The 18,075-nt window shown below is 34.4% G+C and overlaps 1 protein-coding gene across 3 annotated transcripts in view; it reads right to left on the bottom strand.

Annotated features, from left to right (window-relative positions):
* Nucleotides 1-18,075, bottom strand: part of BABAM2 (BRISC and BRCA1 A complex member 2) — a 427,256-nt gene that overhangs the window by 317,546 nt on the left and 91,635 nt on the right. For all 3 annotated transcript variants that reach the window (XM_063078471.1, XM_063078470.1, XM_063078472.1), the window contains exon 4: nt 1,584-1,678. In XM_063078471.1, the coding sequence (XP_062934541.1) occupies nt 1,584-1,678 (95 nt within the window). The remainder of the gene's footprint in view (nt 1-1,583; nt 1,679-18,075) is intronic.

Raw genomic sequence — 18,075 nt, 5'->3', positions numbered from 1 at the left:
TTGACCACATTGCCGTTAAATGATTCACCCTTTATCATTTCCTTCAATGAATCTTAGTCCAGCATTCAATGCATACCACTATCTTTTCCCAATTTATCTTTCTAATCTTTTCAACTCTTTCTTTATGTTAACTTACATTTCAGCAAAACTGCACTACCTTCTTCTGAAATATATCATACAAGTTATAGCTTCTTCATATTGCTTATGACATTCCTCCTCCTGAAATACTTTCTGCCATACTTACCACTTTTATCCTATTATTCAAGAATGAGTATAAGGGTACTTCAGAAAGTTCATGGAAAGATTTGTATTATTTTTTAATTCTATTTTTCCAGTACTTTTCAAAGTACCCTCATACAAGTCTCACCTCCCCTACAAAGCTTTTTCTGACCTTCTTCTTAACTGCTGGGACAGTTAGTCTGTAATACATCTTCGGCATCTAGCAAATGTTAACCCCCCACAGGGCAGATTTAATACAGCAAAAGTCAGTAGTGACACCTTTCCCTCATTTTCCCCAGGTAAGCCCCCCAACTTTAACATAGGGTGAATATGTAACACATAGCATCTAAAGGGGCCTTTTAACTTAACATTTTTAAAAAATAAAATAACAGCTTATGTGCAATTATTAAAACTTTACAAGAAACACACCCAACTCTTGCCAACAGCAATTTAAGAGCTGTGTTCTAAAATTTAAAATAATTCTTTAGGTTTGAGTTAATACTTCACATTTAATACTTCCCCTTTAAAAAGAAGGAGGCAAGATTTCAAAGTAAATCATCAAAATTTTTCATTACTTGTAATGAGACAAAGAAAATGTCCAGAAACAAAACTAAGAACATAGTTTTGAAAAACAATAAAACCTCTTATAGTATAGGCAACATGGCAAACTTGAATTTGAGAAGGGAAAGAGACATTTTGTCTGGTCAGAACCATTTAACAAAATGGTACATGTTTTTCTACATCAGCTATGCAAAACACAACTTTTATATAAACTACATGTGCTTTGACAAGTATACCATTTTCCATACTAGTGAACATTTCTGCACTAATTCCAGAAACATTTTATTTCAACTACAAAGTTTTTGGTCTTGCCTAGTAAAGAACACTTAATCTGGTCTTTACTTCTTCTGATAATAACACTGAGATAATGCAGATACAAACCCAAATTTGCCACTTTCACTTCCATACAAAAAAATGCCTCTTGAAGAGCCAAGAAACATTCTCCTAACACGCACTGTGATGAAGTGTTAGTAAACATTAGAAAATCAAGTGCAGGCATGAAATATTAAGTTGAAACAAAGAAAATGTTTTCAACATGTCTCTTTAAATTGAAGTAAAAATATTTCAGCCGCTAAGCTAAAGACTTTCATTAACTCAAATAGCCTCAAAGTAAAACTGCAATTAAAAAAATCCCTTATTCAACTATTTTGGCAAATAAACAGTCGCACTTATTTCACAGAACAGAGAAAGAGGGGTAGGAAAAAATTCACATTTGACAAATTTATCTGTTAAGCAATATCAAAAGTCAACTTTGTTTTCCTTTTGCCACGTAAGGATCACCTAAGCGGGTCTGCAGTACTCACCTGCAGGGCTGAGGGGTCTGGCAGGAACTCAGCATCCTCTCCAAAGATAAAATCGGGGGGCAGCTCTGGGTATTGGGCATTGAAAATGATATCCCCTGAAATAAAAGAAAATGGCAGGCTCTTCTTACTTCCTTGCTAATGGATGAATGTTCTAAAGAATGCACCAGAAAAACTTCTAAAAGAAATTTATATTAATTTAAGAAAAAAATTGAAAAGTACTTTCTAAATTAATTCTTCAAATAAAAGAACTGATATCCTCTTTTAAATTAACATTCACAACAAACAACCAAAAATGTTTTATCTCCTAATACACTATGAATATAAATACCCAAGTAGAAAATTAGAAGCAGCCACATCCAAAGAGTATGTTGATAATTTTTATAGGAAACATTACCATCCAATCACTAACTGCTAATTAATACACCTTACTGAACACTGATTCTGCATAGGCATAATCATTGCCTTGCAGAAATTAAACATACCTTTGGTATAACAGAAAGAACATCTATCTGGCTTGGAGCTAAAAAAGTTAGATTTACATCCACAAGGTTTCCTACTTATTTATTAGGAAATAATAAATCAAGTGATCTTGGGCAAGGCTTAACTTCTTTAGACTTCAGTTTCTTCATCAGTAAAAGGGGGCTCTAATAGTATTGACATCACAGATTTGTTGTGAGGATAAAAAGAGACAGCATGCCTAGCACAGTGATTTGCATATGCTAAGCACTCAACAAGTGATACAGGAGTACTTTTGTTATTATTAGTAGTATTCTATAACAAAAGACAAATTACAAAGTCTCATTAGCAAATTTGTGTTGTAAGTTCTCCTACCTGTTTCTTTTCTGTCTCCTTCTTTAGCTGCCTTTTTTTCCTTTGTTCATACCAAGAACCAGTCCTCATCTTTCTGCTAATACTAACATGCAGATTAGTTTGTTGACTATTTAACACACATATTGAGTTGTAGTGTATAAGAGTATGTATACTTGTGTACATGCACACAACATCTGCAAACATGCACACAATACAGTCTTTCAATCCAATCATTTTTACTGTTCAAACAACAATATCTACATAGTGATATCCAAATTTAAACATTCAGACTTCGATTCTCATTAGAGCCCTTAAATCTCTACATATTTCAGAGTCAAACTCAGCAAGTCTAAAAACGTGATCATGACTGTCCCTTCTCCTACTCCCCTCTTCTCCTAGCTGACCTCCCTGTTTTCTAGGGATAGCACTGCTATTCCTTAATAACTCAGGACAAAACTTTAGTGTCATTGTGACTTTACACATACCCTTTATACACTTAGAAAAAAGTCTTTTAAATTTTTTCACCAAAATTTCTCTCATGTGGATTTTTCCTATTACTAACAGCTCTATCCAGGCCCAGATCACCTAGTCCATACATTCATTCATTCATTGAATAAGCATTTGAACTTTGCTCTAAGCAATATGCTAGGCATTAAAGATCAAACAAAGAATCCTGCTATTAAAGAGCTGATTGACTAAAAGAATTCAATCATGATCATATCCTCTAAACTGATCTCATAGTACCAGTTGCCCTCCAGCCCATTATACATACTATCACCAAGTAAATCTTCTTAAAGTACTATTTTGCCCCAAAACTTCCTAAATCAAAAAATTTCAATTATTCTCTAATGGCAAATCACATAAGGGCAAAATTTTCAAACTGGTATTTAAGGCCTCCAAAATAGGATATACCTACTTATATATCCACCCTTCTCTCTAAGTCAATACCAATCTTCTATTCCAGTCAATATGATCTGCTCAATGCCTCCAAACACTAAGACACCACTTAAAATGTTCTCTCCCTCTGCTCAGTTCTTAGGCATCCTTTATGAGCCCACTTCATTACCTTCCCTTGCATGAAGCCTTCCCTAATAAATCTGGAACACACCGATCATTGTCATCTCTGAAATTCAACAGTACTGACTGACTATGCCATATACTTGAGTATTTAATTATAAATAGCCTCATACTGTTTTATTGTTCTATTAATTTAAAAAATCATAATAAACACAAGCTACATGTGAGGCACTGTGATACACACTGTGTCAATACAAAGATATTTATCTTCAAGGAACTTACATTTAGTGAGGGAGATAAGACATACACACAGAACCACAAATACACAGCAATACTGTGTAAGTATGTATATGTAGGTAAGTACACATACAGTACTTGATCTTCCTACATATATCATAAGCATCCAGAGAATAGACAAGTTCTTATAATTATTTCATGTTTCTGATAGGGCAAAGTCAGCCAAATAGACTCTATTAAGAAACATTCAATAAAAGAAAGAAATTCTATTCTCTGAATTGAATATCTAAGTACTAAGAAAATCTTCAGTCAAGAATAAAGCATAGCATAGTTACTCCTGGGGCTTTCTTTATGGAATAAGTTTATGCAAGGAACCCTTCAGAAGTTGGGTATAGAGCTAATTATCAAAAGTAGTACAACTACCACCTCTCCTTCACTCTACCCACCATCATCATCTCAGACTGTCAACCATATCTATTACATTTACTCAAGCCACAGCAAAGCAGCACTATTAGTGACAATATAAATGTCCTGATTACTCATTCTATTCTAATATATCCAGCAAGCATGATTCTTCAGAGGGCATATAGTTTAAAGATGTGTTTTTAAAAGTCTTCCAGGTGGCTTACTTTAGTTACTTTTAGAAAAAAATTTTCAAAAAATTATAGAGCAGAGACAACAAAGTTTTGGAAAAAACCAAGCTGGAATCTATTGTGCCTGATGTTCAAAAAACAAATAACATGCTAAATTCCAATAGAAGAAATTTTATTACTTTTGTTACTACAGGAGCACAAAAAGCTAAATTTTGAAGTTCTTAAAGGAGCACTATCAGTAATAAATATTTTCAAACCAGTAAACATTAAAAATCTGATTCAAGGATATACACTCATGCTGATTCTATTCAACTTTGTACTAAAGGCTCTAGCCAAGGCAATTAGGCAAGGAAACGAGACAAAAGGCACTTAAACTGGAAAGAAAAAATAAAACTATCTTTATCGCCAGATGACATGATCTTTCATGTAGGAAATCTTAATGCACCCACACACACAAAAAAAAACTATGAGAACTAATACACAGGTTCAGCAAGATTGCAAGACACAAGATAAATGTACAAAAATCAATAGTATTTCTGCACACTAGCAACAAACAATCCAAAAACGCAATTAAGAAAAAATTCCACTCATAATAGCATAGAAAAGAACAAAATACCTAGGAATAAATTTACCAAAAAAAGTAAAAGACTTATACACTAAAAATTACAAAACACTGTTGAAAGAAATTAAAGAAGGCTTAAATAAATGGAAAGACATCTCATGTTTGTGCATCAGAAGACTTAATATTGCTAAGAGGGCAATACTAACCAAGTTATCTACAGATTCCATGCAATGCTTATCAAAATCCCAGCTGGATTATTTGCAGAAATTGCAAAGCCAATCCTAAAAATCATATGGAAATGCAAGGAATCCAAATAACCAAAGCAATCTTGTAAAAAAACAAAACAAAATTGGAGGATTCACACTTCTCAATTTCAAAAGTTATTACAAAACCGTAGTAATAAAGACTCTGTCATACCGTCATAAGGACAGACATGCAGATCAATGGCATAGAATTCAGAGTCCACAAATAAACCTTCACACTTATGGTCAACTGATTTTTGACAAGGGTGCTAAGACAATTCAATGAGGGAAATGGTCTTTCACCACCTAATACCTATTAGGATGGCTACTATCAAAATTAAAAAAACAGAAAATAAGAAGTGTAAATGAGGATGTGGAGAAATTGGAACCCTTGTGCAGTGTTGGTGAAAATGTAAAATGATGCAGTAACTATAGGAAACAATATGGCGATACCTCAAAAAACTAAAAATAGAATTACCACATGATCCAGCAATTCTACTTCTGGGTATATACAACAAATAATTAAAATGAAGGTCGCAAAGAAATATTCGCACACCTCTTATTCACAGCAGCATGATTCACAGTAGCCAAAGAATAGAAGCAACCCAAGTATCCACCAACAGAGGAACGGATAAACAAAATGTGATGCTATTTATACATAGAATGGAATATTATTCAGCCTTAAAAGGAAGAAAATTCTGACATATGCTACAACATGGATGAAGCTTGAAGACATTACACTAAGTAAAATAAAACAAAGACTGTTATGATTCCACAAACATGAGGTACCTAAAGTAGTTAAATTCATAGACACAGAGAATTGAATGGTAGTTGCCAGCAGCTAGGGAGAAGGAAAAATGGGGAGTTTTTGTTTAATGGGTATAGAGTTTTAATCTTGCAAGATAAAAAAAGTTCTTAAGATTGGCTACACAACATGACTGTACTTAACACTACTGAAATATACACTTTAAAATGGTAAATTTTGTTGTGCATATCTTACCGTAATTAAAAGTTGTGGGGGTTTTTTGTTTGTTTGCTTTATTTTAAAGCATCTTTTCAGCAAATGGTGCTGGGACAATTGAACAGCCACATGCAAAAGAATCAAGCTGGGCCCCTACTCTACCTCAACCATATACAAAACTAAACTCAAAGTGGACCAAAGACCTAAGTGTAACAGCAAAAACTATAAAATTCTTCAAGGAAAACATAAGAGTAAATCTTCATAACCTTAAAGTAGACAACGGTTTCTTAGACATGAAACTAAAATCAAGCAACAAAAGAAAAAGTAGATAAATTGGACTACATCAAAATTCAAAAGTCTTGCACTTCAAAAGACAGTACCTATAAAATGAAAAGACAATCCACAGAATTTTGGCAAAGCATATATAAAGCATGATAAAGGACTTGTACCCAGAATATACAAAGAACTCTTACAACTCAATAATATAAAGACAAATGACCCAATTTAAAAATGGGCAGAGGTTCTGAATAGACATTTCTCCAAAGAAGATATATAAATGGCCAATAAGTACATGAAAAAATGCTCAACATCGTTAGTCATCAGGGAAGTGCAAACAAAATCACAATGAAATACCACTTCATACCCACTAGGATAGCTATAATCAAAAAGACAAATAACAAGTATTGGTTAGGATGTGGAGAAACTGGAACACATACATTTCTGGTGGAGATGTAAAATCATGCAGTTACTTCTGAAAACAATCTGGCACTTCCTCAAAAAGTTAAACTCAGTTACTATTTGACCTGTGATTCTACTCCTAGGTATATACCCAAGGGAACTGAAAACATACATCCACACAAAAACTTGCACATGAATGTCTATAGCAGAATTATTCACAATAGCCAAAAAGTGAAAACATGGCAACTGATGAACGGAAAACGTGTGATATACACATACAATGAAATAATATTCAGCCATAAAAAAGAAGTATCAATACAATGCTACAATGTGGATGAAACTTGAAAACATTACACTAAGTGAAAAAATGCCAGACACAAAAGGTCATTTATTGTATCATTATTATGTGACTCCATTTATATGAAATGTCCAGAAAATGCAAATCCATAGAGACAGAAAGTAAATTATGGCTGCCAGGCACTGGGGAAGGGGGAAGTGGGAAGTGGCTGCTAACTGGTACAAGGGTTTTGTGTGTGTGTGTGTGTGGTGATGAAAATGTTCTGGAATTAGTGTTCATGGTTGCACAACTTTGTGACTATACTAAAAAACCACTGAATTGCATACTTTAAAGGATGAATTGTGTGGTAATCGATAAAGCTGTTATTTTTTCAATCTGATGCAAAAATTTGTCCCACTTAAAAGAAATCTGATCTTAAACACCAATTGTTTACTGAATGATTGTGGGTAAATTTATATTTTATAAATAAAATCATATTAAAAATGTAATTTGGGGAGTTCTCCACTTAAAGGAACTCTGCAATGAGCCTTTTTAAAAAGTAAACAATATTTTTATAAGTTGAATACTTGCAAAGATCTTGATTTTTCAGGAAGTTTCTTAAATGTGTTCTTTCAAAAGACAGCATTGGGGAATGCTAAAGCTATATTTTTAAACTTTAGTTGAATTTTCAAAAATTTTTATAGCAGCTGAAAGTATTTGAGTATTGTAATAAAGTTGAAAAAAATTTTAAAAGAAATGATGTGTATCAAATTATCCGATCCTCAACTGAAACAATATTTTGGGGGAGGAGGGAATATAGTAAAAATATGAGTCTTTTTCAAAACAAAGAAATAAATTAGAAAATATCTTTTAAGAATCTCACACCCTTACATTTCAAAGTTTCTCAAACTCTTACCTTCAACCTCAAAGAACTCTTCAAACACTTTGCCTGAGTACTCTATAGGCTCTTTGAAATAAACTGTGGCATTGTTTTCTTGCTATGAAGAACAGTCAATAAATCAGTCAAGAACATTTATTAAAAACCCACCATGCACAGATGCACATATTGGACACCTGGGGAGTTATACAGGAAGTAGAAAACATAGCACCTGACCTCAAGGCAGAGATGGTGGAGAAAAGACCAACACAAATCATGTAGAAGAGCCATAACAACACATTTCCTTTATTTCTCCCTGGAGAAGATAATGTCAACAAAGAGTACAGATTACTTGGATACTGCTTACTTCAAGTTTTCATAAAAAGGAAGAGTAGGCAGGAGAACAAAGGAATAAAAATAGGATCAGAGGTGACATAAGGCAAGGTTAAAGAAAAAAAAAGGAAAGAAACAAAACACCTGGAATGTCTAGAAGTGTTATGACCACCTAACAAAATGATAGTTTCAAGACTTATTTTTCATTACTCCCTGAAAATTGTCAGGCTATAATAGTGAGACCAATGGAGTTGAAGTTCCTTTCTCTCAAAGTGCACATTGACAATGCCTCATAATATGGCACATACATGAAATCACAGAAGTTCCAGGTGCAAGATAGTTATTTACATGCTGATGCCTTGCAGCTGACCATTTTTAGAAGTTATCAGCACCATCTCAGGAAGACCCAATCACCAGATCTGCAAAGTGGACCATATAATGTCCTACTCCCCAATTACAAAAGGAACACAGCCTGTCCATAGCCTCCTTTCCTTATTCTTCACCACTGAAATATTATCATGCTACTTTGTCTATCTTAAAGTTTCAATAACAGCCAGGAAAACATAGTTTCCAAGAAACAATTGAAGTGGTAAATAACAAGAATTTTGCCACTGATGGAAAAACTATTTTTATCAGTTGCTGCATTAAATGATTACTTACTGAAACTCCAAGTATGGAAAGTGATGGTCAGACCAGATCTTGTGGAAATGCCAGTTTGAAGGAGATTCTCAATAGAAAGGTAAGTTCAAGCAGTAGAGTTTTACAAAAGACTTTGGAGAGGTGACTCATTTCTAAGTTACCTCTAACCCACTGACAGTGTTTTCTCCACTGAAATTTAATCTCTCTGAAAATTCTATTCACTGGTTCTTAGGACTTTGTGAAACAAGTTTAACTTCCCTCTTTAATATCATAGCCCTTCAATTATTTGAAGGTAGTTTTCGTGAACTCTCTTTCAACCCCATCATGAGGTACCTCTTGGCCAGACTAAATATCCCAGTTTCTTTCACTGTTCCTCATCTGACTTGGTCTTACTTTCTTTTATCCCCCAAATCTCTCCTCTCTGAATGTGTACCAGTTTGTCCATAGCCCTCTTAGAGGACTATATCCAGAACAAAACATAAGATTCCACATGTGCTCTAAAGAACACAAAAACAAGTAAGAAAATCCATGCCTCCATTTTAGACACTAAAATTCTACTGACAAATATCACTGCAAATTGAAATCTCTTTTTGGCAGCCCCATCAGCAATGACTTGTAATTTTGCCTCCTATCAAGTAAAAGCTCCAAGACTTTTATACATGTACTACTGCTAAGCTACATATCTATCATTCTTAATCAGGGCAGCTAAATTTCAGAATCCATTTCAGGATTTTAAATTTATCCCTGTTACATTTCAATCTTGTTAGATTTACCTATTTACAGCCCATCATAACATTCTAAGATTCTACTCCAATTTTGGGTTGGCATTCCTAACTTCAAGTAATAAACAGATTGGCGAGGCATGCTCCTGGAAACCTCCCCTTGCGGCAGCCATAGTTCGATTAATCAATACTTCTTGTGTGCAATTATTTAAACAATAATATCTACCCAATAATAATGTAAGCCTGAACATTCATCACAGGGATATCATGAAGGAACTTATCAAGTGCCTCAATGATATATTTGTTTTACATCCAAATTCAAGGATACTTTTAAAGATTCCACTCCACAGCACACTTTTCGTCTTGAGAGGTAGAATTTTCCAATATCAAGGAAAAGAAATTATAAAGAATTACCATGAGTGAGAGTTGGCATAATCTGCATGAATTATGCTCTCAAAAAATGTAGAATATCTGTAGAAGAAAGGATGGGGGGGGCAGCTAACCCTAAGCCATTAAAGTTTGCATCCTCTCCTTATAAGACTTCCTTCTACCATATCCCTCTCTCTAGACTTCAGACCACATCTAATCCTTCTTTGCTTTTTTAATATCTGAAGCAGTGCTGTGCAATAGGAATAATAATGCAAGACATATGCATAATTTAAAATTTTCAGTGGCCACCTTCAAAGAGTAAATGAGAAAAAAGATAAAATTGGATTTCTAATTATTTTTTAATCTCACATATGTAAAATTCACTTTTTTGTATAGTCATATAAATTGTATCACATACACAGATTTGTGTAAACACCAGCAAAATTAGGATGCAGAACAATTCTATCACCCTCCAAAATTTCCTCATGCCATCCCTTTGTATTTAAACTTTCCCACCATCATTCATCCCTGGCAATCTCTGATCTGTTGTTAAATTTTGCATTTTCTAGAATGTCATACAAATGGAATCATATACTATGTATAACTGGCTACTTTCACTTAGCATTAGGCATTTGAGATGCAGCCAAATAGTTTGCATGTATCAGCAGTTTATTCCTTTCTATAGTTAACTAGTATTCCATTGTACCAATATACCATGGTTTGTTCATCCATCTACCCAATGAAAGACATTTGGGTTATTTTCAGTTTTTGATAGTTATGAATAATGTTGCTATTAACATCTTAAAAATGTAAGAGAATGTATTCTATTTGTGTTTTTGTGAAAATACAAATTTTCATTTCAAGAGAAACGATAATCATTTCTAGATAAACACTTAAGAATGAATTCTAAGTCATATGGAAAAGTGTCTTTAACCATAAAACAAACTGCCAAAGTTTTTTCCTGAATGGCTATTCCATTTAATATTCACACCAGCGATGCATGAAAGTCCCAATTGCTACACATTCTCACCAACATTTGATGTGGTTAATTTTTGTTGTTATTATTGTTGTTGTTCTTAGTCCTTCTAATAGGTGTGTCATGACATCTCATTATGATTTTAATTTGCATTTCCCTAGTGACTAATGAAGTTGAGCATCTTTTCATGTGCTTATTTGCTATCTGTATATCTTCTTTGGTGGAGTGTCTGTTCAGATCTAGTCCCCCATTTTTTATTGCTATTTGTTTTCTTTTGTTGACTTTTGAGAGCTCTTTATTTATTCTTGGAATTTGTCCTCTGTTGGATATATGATTTCCAGATACTCTCTCCTTGTGTCTTGTCCTCTCATTCTCTTAAGTGTCTTCAGCTGAGCAAAAATTTTTAATTTTGGTGAAATCCAATTTATCAACTTTTTTATTTTATGGATTGTGTTTTTGATGTTTTAGCTAAGAACTCATTGCCCAACCCAAGTCACAAACAATTCCTCCTGTTTTCTTCTCAGAAGTTAATGGTTTGAAATTTTATATTTAAGAATGTGACTCATTTGTTTTTGTTTGTTTGTTTGTTTGTTTGTGACCGGTAAGGGGATTGCAGCCATTGGCTTGGTGTCGCCCGCACCCTGCTCAGCCAGTGAGCGCACCTGCCATCCCTATGTAGGATCCAAACCCGCGGCAGGAGCGCCGCTGCACTCCCAACGCCGCACTCTCCCGAGTGAGCCACAGACAGGGTCGGCCCAAGAATGTGATTCATTTGAATTAATTTCAGTAAATGATTTAAAATATTGGTAAGGCTCCTTTTTTCTTTTTACATATTGATGTCCATTTTTTGAAAAGACTCCTTTTTTCATTGAAGCGCTTTTGCATTTTTGTGAAAAATCATTGACCACATTTATGTGGTTTTATCATTGGATCTGTGTTTATTCTTTTGCCAATACCATACTGCCTTGAGAGTAAGCCTTAAAATAGTAATCAGTGTAATTCCTCTAATTTGTGTTTTTCTTTTTCAAAATTATTGTGGCTATTCTAATTCTTTTGCCTTTCCAAATAAATTTTAAAATCATCTTGTCAGTATCTATCAAATCCTGCTAGGATTTTGATGGGAATTGCCTTAAAACTGTATGTTGATTTAGAGAAAATTGACAGCTTAACTATATTGAGTCTTCCAATCCATGAATACGATGTATCTCTCCATTTATTTATTGAGGTCTTCTTCAATTCCTTTCACCTACATATAGATCCTGAATATATCGTATTAGATTTACAACTAAGTATTTCTTTTTTGGGGGGGGGGGGGGCTGTAACTGGTGTTATTTTTTAACTTTCTGTTTCCAGTTGTTCATTGCTAGTATAAATAAATATAATTGATTTTTATGTTGACCTTGTATCCTGCAACCTTGGAAAGCTCACTTATTAGTTCTAGAAGTTTTTGTAAATTTCTTGGGATTTCCTACATAGACAATCATGTAATCATGCAAACAGGGGCGGTTTTACCTCCTTATTTTCAAATCCCTATGCTTTTTATTTCTTTTTTTTACCTTCCTACAACTTCCAATACAATGTTATATAGGTACTGTGAAAGTGTACATCCTTGCCTAGTTCTCAATCTTAGAAGAAAAACAGTCAGTCAATCACCATGTATGATGTTAGCTGAATGTTTTTTGTAGATGTCCTTTATCAGGTTCAAGTTGAGGCAATGTCCTTCTATTCCCAGTCTGCTAAGAGTTTTACCCATTAATGCTAGTTCTACCCTAACCATTATTCTACATGATAATCCCTAAATCATTTTCAGATGACTATCACATCTTCTTTTAGTCTTCTCTTCAGGTTAAATATGTCAGATTTTTCAGTGGTTTATAATAAGACAGTTTTCAGAAAATTAAGCTACATGTTTGTTATGTAGGAAGTAATCTGCTGTGTTGTTGATTCTTACAAACTTAGACTAATTAGGAATGGGGTGTAGTGTCCCATCTTCAGATGTTATAATATGTTTTAAATGAACTCTTAACCTTGTATTTTTGTATACTTCCTTTGGTGCATAAAATAACAATATTTTAGGCCAAATGCTATAAATTAGCATTACCTTATTGAGCAATAAATATTCTACTGCAGAAAAATTTAGTCTTAGTAATCTTCTAATGCATATTCACAAAATGTTTCATTACTACAATTTATTATCAATTCTTTTTTAATGACTGCCATGACTCTGACACCATAAAAAGAAAGTTTTCTCAACCTTTCTATGATTGGTATAGTTTTAAAAAGTAGTTAGGAATTAAATACAATTTTAAAACAAATCGTAATAATCGCTGTCAAGAAATAGTAAAAAAATGGGAAAATTAAAATAAAGGAAAATTTAGCAAATAAACTTGCTTTTTACACATACATATACACACATCACACACATACACATCCTTGAGTTAAGTGTAGCTACTAGAATATTATGTATTTATGTTTCATTTTCTATAAACTACATAACATAGTATGATGGAGAAAAATGTTTTAAATGTACAGAGTAACTAAGTATGCATTTACAGAGAAAAAAAGAGACATTGCCATTTGGAAGACACTGTGGAAAAAATCCTGAGATGTGAAGGAATAGTAAAAAAAAAAAAAAAAGGTAATCAATTATTCTAGGAAGCTTAAGAAAAAGAGCACATGACTCCAAAGATTTGGGTTAAATTGGCAGGATAAAAGAAAACTATTTCCCATTTTCTAAAGAGATAATCTTAATTTTTTAATTCAATCAATCCTAAAAAAAATATTAATCATATACACTATGTTAAGTAGTGTCAGTGACAGAAAAATAGTTAAGAGATACTGCTCCCAATAAAGCAATCTAGAAGATGTGATGTTAGAGATAAAACACAAAAATAACTATAAATAATTGATTCAGGATAGGATCACCAATGAATACTAAAACCATTAGGCAAAATATTGTTGGAGAACAGGATATGGTCTCAAAGTAAAACCCCAGGGTTTACTAATTAATTGTAATAGAGAAAAAGAAACTTTAAAATGAAAAAGTCTGGCAGACACCACCTTAATTTAACCAAGTGATCAAATTTAGCAGCACCAACAAAGGAACAAACCAACATTATGAACTCTGTGATGACTGCACTGAGAAGGATACAACATCAACCTATTTAGAAATCTTAAAAAGGTTTAACCTGAATACAATCATGAAGAGAAAACTAGACAAACCAAATTGTGGGACACTTATAAAACAACAGGCCTGAACTCTTCAAAACCACTAATACCATGAACAACAGAAGAAAAAAAAATGTAGGAGAACTATTCTAGATTAAAGAAAATTGAAGAGATGTGAGCAGTAAATACAGTACATGATTTTTCACTGGATCATAGATGGAGAGGGCTAAAAGGACATTAAGGACAACTGGGGAAATATGAATATAAACTACATATAGGATGAGTATCTCTTACCTGAAATGCCTAGACCCAGAAGTGATTCAGATTTTGGATTTTTTCAGATTTCGGATTTTTTCAGATTTTGTAATATTTGCAGATACTTAACTAGTTGGGCATTCCTAATCTGAAAATCCAAAATCAGATTGTGGATTTTCAGATTAGGGACGCTCAACCTGTATCAATGTTAAATTTCTTGAGCATGATAATGGCACTGAAATTCTACAGAAGAAAAGCGTATTTTTCTTAGGAGATATATAATGAAGTATTTAGGGGTGAAGTAGGAAAATGTTTGCAACTTACTTTAAAATGGTTCAACAAAAAGATTTAGCAATAGATAGATATAACCACACATCTATACCTGCATACACATACGTGAGAAGAGAGAGAGAGTTTTAAAACATGGCAAATATTGACAACTGATAAAATTAGATAAAGGGTTTACAGATGTTCATTGTACAATTCTTTCAAAAGTTTTATAGGTAATGTAATTTTTTAAAATAACAATTTGAGAGAAAAATCAGTACAAGGTAAAAACTGATTAGTGTCACAAGAAATGAACAAATAATGTGTCATGGAAATTCTGAAAATGGAGGAATTAGTAAGGAATATAAGAGACATCTTCACTGAAGAAGTGGCACTTGAGCTGGGTGTTAGACAACAAAAACAATGCTAAAAGAAAAAAGTTGCAAAATACACAAATATATATGTATATAAAGTGAAACAATAAGGAATATAGAGTATATCTTTAAAAAATAAAGAACAAAAGGGATTTGGAAATAAGGATACAAAGGGGATATCACGAGCAAATGAAGAGTGGCAGGAAACCCAGGGCATGCGTGTTTAGGGAACTAGCTGATGGTATGGGTGCCGGTTGGTATCCTCTTGGTCCTCCCACTCCAGAGGTCACCTGCAGCTCTGAATTCCCATACACCAGAGTTTCTCAACCTCAGCACTATTGACATTAGTGGCTGGCTAATTCTTGTTGTAAGGAGCTGCCCTATGAACTGTACTATGTTGAGTACCATCTATGGCCTCCACCCACTAGATGCCAGCCAGTAGTTGTACTCTCCCAGTTGTGACAACCAAAAAGGTCTCCAGAGATTACCAAAAGGTCCCCATCCTCCCCTCCCCCAACCCATCCTCAGTTTGAAAAAGAACCACTGCTATAAGCCAGTGGCCATCTAGCTCAAGTAACTGCATCTGTCTGCCTAAGGACATTCTCTGACCTAGAAGGGAGCTTGGCCAGCACAAATAAAAAGGCTGGATTGCCTGGAAGTGAACAACACCAAAAACAAAGGAAAAGAGTGGATATATAAGCAACTTCCTTACCCCTCCTTGGGACAACATTGAGATGAGTTCTACACAGTTAGGGGGTTGTGAGCAGTATTTAACCTCATCTTCCCACAGTGATAACCTACTTAAAATGCACCCCTTTTTTGGCTTTTCTCCCTCCCTTGTCTCTGTTGTCTTGTTGTGCTTCCAGGGATCACCTCCCAAATAAACTATATATACACAAATCCTTGTCTCAGGGTCTGCTGTTTTAGGAATCCAAAATAGGACTTTGGATCCAAAAAAGGCAGGAAGTGTGACTGTTCAATGAAGTAATATATGTTCCTCCCAAAGAAATAAAATGTTTAATATCTGACCATGGCCCTGTGTGATTTTCCCAAATCACATCTGATAGTTCTGCTCCTTCAATGATGCAATGATGACCCCACAAGAAGGCAGCACTCAGTGTAGGCCACTAAAGATCAGTGCCATAAGACAGGGACTCAGTATTTCTTTCTATCCCACAACTAATAAAGGAAGACAGCATGCCTGTGTCCAAAGGCAAATAAAGGTACAAAGACTGAACAAACAAAGCCACTTAAAACAAATGGCCAACAGGTCCATGAAAAAGTGCTCAGCATCACTAGTCATCAGAGAAATGCAAATCAAAACCACATTGAAATATCATCTCACCCCAGTTAGACTGGCCATCACTAAAAAGACCAAGAATAACAAATGCTGGTGAGAATGAGGAGAAAGGGGAACCCTTCTACACTGTTGGTGGGACTGTAAACTAGCACAGCCATTATGGAAAACAGGATGGAGGTTCCTCAAACAACTACAGATAGAACTACCATATAATCCAGCAATCCCACTACTGGGTATATATCCAAAGGAGTGAAAATCATCATGTCGAAGGGATACCTACATTCCCATGTTCACTGCAGCTCTATTTACAATAGCCAAAGTATGGAACCAACCTAAGTGTCCATCAATGGAGGACTGGATAAGGAAAATGTGGTCTATATACACAATGGAATACTACTTAGCCATAAAAAAGAATGAAACTCTGCCATTTGCAGCAACATGGACGAGTCTGGAGAAAATTATGTTAAGTGAAATAACCCCATCAAGGAAAGAGAAATACTGCATGTTCTCACTCATAACAGGAAGGGAGGAAGGGGGGAAGGAAGGAAAGAAAAGACCACAACAATATGTTGAACTTACAGGAGAGAATAAACTTAAGGATACTAGAGATGGGGGGAGGGACAAAGAGTGTTTGGGGAATGACAGGTTGGGTAAAGGATATAAAGAAAAAAATCACTATTTGTAATAATGAACACGCTAATAATAATAATAATAAGTTTTTTAAAAGAATTACTGTGTAGCTAGGAAAAAAAAAAAAACAAAGGAGAATGGTTTAAGCTATTAAAGCTGCCTGACTTACCAACTTTATCAACCCAAAGGCATAGCCTGAGTCCTGGGAGATTTTGGCTCAGCAACTCACTACTGATAGCCAGACATTTATGCAAAGTGCAGCAATTTCTTACAAGAGTTATAGCTGGTAGGCTGGAATAGTGAAAAGGCTGGCCTGAGGCCCACAGTAAAAAAAAGTAAAAGTTGAGCCTGAAACATCTGGTCATGTCAGAAAGCAAGAAGGCAATCAAAGGCTTTGGGAGTCATATCAACAAGACTTCAGGAGCAATCATGAAAAGCCTCCCACTGGCCAAAGATGGGTCAATTTAAGCATCAATAACAATAATAAGTGTAATGGACTAAATACATCAAATGATTTTAAACCCATGAGTCAATGATATTTTAAAAAATCAATAGTTATCTTTGGAAGATGCAAAGGAACCTACTCATTATTTTGAAACCAGAAAATAAAGAAAAGAATCAAGCATTTATCCTATCCTTCCTAAAGGAATTATACTCAAGATTACCAAATAACTGATCAAGAAAAACTTCTCTTTATGAAAGTATTCCAGCTAATAAATGAAGAAGAGATAGTAGAATACCACCATTTTGCAACTCAACACATTAACAGACCTGAGCAAAGTCCATTGAAGGCTGCCACATCAAAAGACAACCAGATGTTATATGCCTCCTAATGGAAAAATATGTTATCCTGTCCAATATTCTTGCCAAAAATATAAACGTGAACCTGAGTAAGCCGCTAAGTCAAACTACCAATTAATACAGGCTATACAGAAGCAAAGAAACATGTTAAATGACACCACAGGGGTGAAATCATCAAAATTCAGACTGTGGGAAATGCTATAGGACAAATGGTTCGGTTTCTCCACAAATAAATTGAAAACAAAGAAGAAAAAGAAGGGGCGAAAAAGAATGCAGAGAAGAGAGGAAATGAAAACAGGAGGAAGAATAATATGAGGGCAAGAAAAGAAGAGGAGGAAAAGAAATAAAGAAAAAAGGGGTGGAGGGGAACAAGATGTAAATAAGAGACCTAAATGATATATCAA

This window comes from Cynocephalus volans, chromosome 14, assembly GCF_027409185.1.
Source record: "Cynocephalus volans isolate mCynVol1 chromosome 14, mCynVol1.pri, whole genome shotgun sequence".
Taxonomy (NCBI): Eukaryota; Metazoa; Chordata; class Mammalia; order Dermoptera; family Cynocephalidae; genus Cynocephalus; species Cynocephalus volans.
Note: the sequence above shows the minus strand (reverse complement) of the source record. Positions and strands in the feature narration are given on the sequence as shown.